General features: G+C 37.9%; 1 protein-coding gene across 1 annotated transcript in view; it reads right to left on the bottom strand.

The window, feature by feature from the left end:
* Positions 1-5,502, bottom strand: part of LOC106871216 (LETM1 domain-containing protein 1) — a 177,007-nt gene that overhangs the window by 153,167 nt on the left and 18,338 nt on the right. Inside the window, exon 8 of the mRNA XM_014917565.2 lies at positions 4,818-4,914. Within this exon, the coding sequence (XP_014773051.1) occupies positions 4,818-4,914 (97 nt within the window). The remainder of the gene's footprint in view (positions 1-4,817; positions 4,915-5,502) is intronic.

The following is a 5,502-nucleotide window of genomic DNA, read 5'->3' as shown; positions in this document are numbered from 1 at the left end:
ATATATATATATATATATATATATATACATATATACGACGGGCTTCTTTCAGTTTCCGTCTACCAAATCCACTCACAAGGCTTTGGTCGGCCCGAGGCTATAGTAAAAGACACTTGCCCAAGGTGCCACGCAGTGGGACTGAACCTGGAACCATGTGGTTGGTAAGCAAGCTACTTACCACACAGCCACTCCTGCATTTGAATGAAAATATACGTTTAGTGTACTCTGAGGTATCTGTCACTAATTTCTAACCTGAAGTACTTCGTTCATGATGTTATTCCTATTTTCTATCATCAACACTATCAGTGTTGTTGTTGGCACTCCGTCGCTTACGATGTCGAGAGTTCCAGTTGATCCGATCAACAGAACAGCCTGCTCGTGAAATTAACGTGCAGGTGGCTGAGCACTCCACAGACATGTGTACCCTTAACGTAGTTCTCGGGGATATTCAGCATGACAAGGCTGACCCTTTGAATTACAGGCACAACAGAAACAGGAAGAAAGAGTGAGAGAAAGTTGTGGTGGAAGAGTACAGCAGGGTTCGCCACCATCCCCTGCCAGAGCCTCGTGGATCTTTAGGTGTTTTCGCTCAATAAACACTCACAACGCCCGGTCTGGGAATCGAAACCGTGATCCTATGACCACGAGTCCGTTGCCCTAACCACTGGGCCATTGCGCCTCCACGTAAAAGCAGGCTAAACATACCGCAAATATGTACACCCTTAACCTCTTAACATATTATCCCCATATATCTTCGTTCAGAGATGTTTAGTAAATATATATTTTAATGAAAATATTCGTTTACTGTACTCTGAGGTATCTGTCACTTATTTCTAACCTGAAGTACTTCATTCATGATGTTATTCCCATTTTCTATCATCAATAAAAAATATATTTTTTACACAGAAATTGGTAAAAAATGTATATGTTAAGGGGTTAATATAATTCTCAGAAAGAACCAGCGTAACACAGAAAGTGACTAGACTGTACCTTTGAATTACAGGTACAATCTTTCCAGTGGGCTTTTATGCAGTTTCCATTGGCCCACACTCACACACAAGGTATGAGCTGACCTAAGGCTATAAAGAATGGTATCTACCACTCAGTAGGATCAAATCTTGGCATTTCTGGTTGAAAAGCAAGGTCTTAATCATTTGGCTGTGTGTGTATATGGTGGGGCGGTTACTTTGTTTCTTTGCATTAACAGTTTGAACCTCAGCAAGATTTCTTTATATTTTCCATGCACAAAATGCCTCACTCAGCAGTTCAGTGTGAAACAATCATCCGAATATTTTATCTGGTTACACAAGCACTCTCAAGTGGTTGGCATTAGGAAGGGCATCCAACCAGAGAAACTGCCAAAGCAGAAACTATCAAAACTTACAATCCATGCCAACAGGAATGTGGACACTAAAATGATAATGATGACAGTGATGGTGACAAACAGCATTTGGCAACAGAATACTGCCTCAAAAAGTCTTGTCTAAACTATGCCAGCATAGAAAAAGCAGGTATATGTGATACATATGCATAAGCACTCGTGTGTATGTAAGTATTGCCATCATCATTCAACATCCGTTTTCCATGCTGGCATGTGTGTTAAAAATGGTTTCAAATTCTGGTACAAGACCAGGAATTGTAAAAGAAGGATGAAGTCGATTACATTGACCCCCAGTGTTCAACTGATACTTATTTTATTGACCCTGATAAGTTAAAAGGCAAAGTCAACCTTAGTGGAATTTGAACACCCCCCCCCCCCATGCCTGCAGGGAAGACAGCCCTTTACATTCATCATCAGATGATGATGAATGTAAAGAGCTGAAAGAGCTGACAGAAATGCTGCTGAGCAGTTTGTCCAACATGCAAACGTTTCTGTCAGCTCACCACTTTATGTATGTAAATAATGAGCTTCCAAGTAATTTCTAACAACCAGTATAATATATTGAATAATATAGGCATAGGAGTGGCTGTGTGGTAAGTAGCTTGCTTAACAACCACATGGTTCTGGGTTCAGTCCCACTGCGTGGCACCTTGGGCAAGTGTCTTCAACTATAGCCTCGGGCTGACCAAAGCCTTGTGAGTGGATTTGGTAGACGGAAACTGAAAGAAGCCCGTCGTATATATGCATCTAAGATAATAATCATATATATGTATGTGTGTGTGTCTGTGTTTGTCCCCCCAACATCGCTTGACAACCGATGCTGTTGTGTTTACGTCCCCATAACTTAGCGGTTCGGCAAAAAGAGACTGATAGAATAAGTGCTAGGCTTACAAAGAATAAGTCCTGGGGTCGATTTGCTTGACTAAAGGCGGTGCTCCAGCATGGCCACAGTCAAATGACAAACAAGTAAAAGAGTAATTCAAAGCTACAATAGAAGACATTAGTTTGAGGTGTTGTGCTACAGGATCAAACCCAGAGCTACATGTTTGCAAAGTGAAATTCTAAACTACAAAGTGATATGTCTCAGCAGAGGTATTGAATTCCAGAAATACTTTGATAGTCATTTTTAATTTTTCTTTAGTTTTGAGAAACATGCAAGTTTTATTGTTTTTCCCATTATTTCACCATTATTTTGAACGCATTTACATTTGAATGCATCACAACTGCAGTTATCCTTCCATAGGAAAGGGAGAGCATCTAAGATAATAATCAGTGATAAAACTTAAGAATAGTTTTAATCTTTATATAACTCAACTGTACCTTTTATACAGAAGTGTCAGAGTGTTAAAATTCTAATAGATATTCTTGAATTTTGAATTAAATCAATAATTGTTGATTTACAAAGAAGTTATTTCCCTTAGATTTTGTTCCCTCTTCCTGGTTAGTACTTTAATCCGATTGTTAATGGAATTATTATATCATCACTCCATTTAAGACTCTGATTAAAGTATTAATTATCATTTAAAATACAACCTCTGACCATTTTTTACTTCCATTTTTTTCCTTTTGCTGCCTCTACTATATTAGCCTCTCTCGCTTTGAAGCTGGTTGGTTTATGCCACTCCTACTCAGGCACTTCCAACCCATTAATCTCTCCTCCTTTTGTCACTTATATTGGGCTAATTCCCAGGCCTTCCTTTTGTCACTTATACTGGGCTAATTTCCAGGCCACTCATATCTGTTTTTCTCAGTCCTTCTTTCTCAGAATGTTGCCCCACTGAAATTCTTTCCTTCAATATATCATTTTCCTGAAGTTGTCAATTTGCAGCTGTTCAAGAGAAACGTTAACTGCATTAAACCCACCAAACTCAGTGGGTCTGCAGACCATGACACAGCTCCTTCTTTCAGACCAAACCATGAAAAAAAATAGGAAAATAGCACAATATCTGTACAATACTATGGTATAGATTGTACATGTTACATCTACACAACCTATATAATACTATGGTATACTTGCATAGTCCATGTAGTACAAAGATATATGTATATATATATATATATATACAGTGTACATTTAAACACATAAGAGATGGCCTACTTTATTTACTGAAGATAGCTTGAAACCATGGTCCAGAAAATAGATGGTAAATGTTTTTGTTTTTCATTCCCTTTCAGAATTACCCCTAATTATGGTTTGGATTTTAACTACTCCTTCTAGCAGTTTGGATGTCCAATTATGGCCATCTCTTATGTGTTTAAATGTACACTGTATATATAATGAATAATATATAGTCTATTGACTAGTTTTTCTACACGCTAGGCCACGGTGGTAAAAAATTTCTAAATAATATTTTACTACCCTGAAATTTATTTATATATATATATATATATATATATATATTGTCATCATCATCATCGTTTAACATCCGCTTTCCATGCTGGCATGGGTTGGATGGTTTGACCGAGGACTGGCAAGGCAGGAGGCTGATCTGGCAAGGTTTCTACAGCTGGATGCCCTTCCTAACGCCAGCCATTCCGAGAGTGTAGTGGGTGCTTTTTGTAAAGCCATGTGACCAAGTTATTAGGGTGTTGCACTCATGATCTCAATCTCATAGTTTCAATTCCCAGACTGGCAATGCATTGTGTTCTTGAGCAAAACACTTCATTTTATGTTGTTCTAGTCCACTGAGCTGTAAATGAACAACCCTGCAGTGGACAGGACAGTCATTCAAGTCAAGGGGAATGTTGGCCTGACCGCCTAACAAGCAGGATGGCATCATTTGGAAAGTTACAACAATGCAAGGAAGTATATTGTGTCCAGCAGAGTATAAAATCTGACAGTCTGGTTCATACAGCGATATAAAAGCAGCAAAGATATCACAAAAACTGTTACTCAGAGTTTCATGTTCCTGCTCGTTGGACAGTTTTGTTTAAAATGGAGCAAGTTAAAGTTATATGCAGAAATACGGATTACTTCGATTGATACACAGGTTCCTTATTTTAATATTTCAATATTATATACACCAGACAGCCCCTCAAAATGTTTGCGCATATATGTTATGATGTGTGTGTGTAGATATATATATATATATATATATATATATATATATATATATATATATATGTAAAAATACAAAATGGTTCAAGAACGCACAAGAAAAGGACAACAAAACATCCAGATAGACGATACAAAGAAAACAAGGACGGGGCATTCAGAGTTTTCTTTCCTCAGTCGAGTTCCAGATTATCTTTGCAATTTCGGCTGGTTATATATATATATATATATAAAACATAGCTAGCTATACTATCTACACAGCAATACAATATTATATATACACAGTTTCTGAAAAAGAGTCTACAGCATAATTCAACAATTACAACACAGCATATAATACATTTGAAACAGGTACAGCAACAATATCATATGTTGACTTACCGTCAACTTCTTTGCTGATTTCTAACCATTGACAAAGATGACGTAATTGTTCTTTATGAGGGACACCTACTGGATTTAAAAACCGATCATAGCATGCCTGGAAATAGAAGACAAAATCAGGTTAGTCAATATGATATGAATGGAAACCAGTGTTCTGGGTTCAGTATAACATTGTAAGAAGAGTTAATCAAGATTAACAAGATAAGAAAATATTGACAATAAAACAATGAAGTATTGTAGCAGTGTTAGAATATAATCTATGTGCAGGATGAACTAAAGAAGAAATACTTTGTGCATAGTCTACATTGGTTGACTTACTCTGGAAGAATTACATTTTCATATCAATATAATTGTGAACAAGTCTCATATGACATTTTTGCCATGGGGTAAAATGAAATCCATCCAATACAGTTTAAAAAGCCCAAGTGACTGGAGATACTTATGAATATTACTTCTGCTGGTGGCACGTGAAAAAACATTCGAGCGAGGTCGTTGCCAGTGCCACTGGACTGGCTCCTGTGCAGGTGGCACATGAAAAACACCACTTGAGCATGGCTGTTGTCAGTTCTGCCTGACTGGCCTTTGTGCCGGTGGCACGTAAAAGCACCCACTACACTCTCGGAGTGGTTGACGTTAGGAAGGGCATCCAGCTGTAGAAACTCTGCCAGATCAGATTGGAGCCTGG

This window comes from Octopus bimaculoides, chromosome 2, assembly GCF_001194135.2.
Source record: "Octopus bimaculoides isolate UCB-OBI-ISO-001 chromosome 2, ASM119413v2, whole genome shotgun sequence".
In the NCBI taxonomy this organism is placed as follows: Eukaryota; Metazoa; Mollusca; class Cephalopoda; order Octopoda; family Octopodidae; genus Octopus; species Octopus bimaculoides.
Note: the sequence above shows the minus strand (reverse complement) of the source record. Positions and strands in the feature narration are given on the sequence as shown.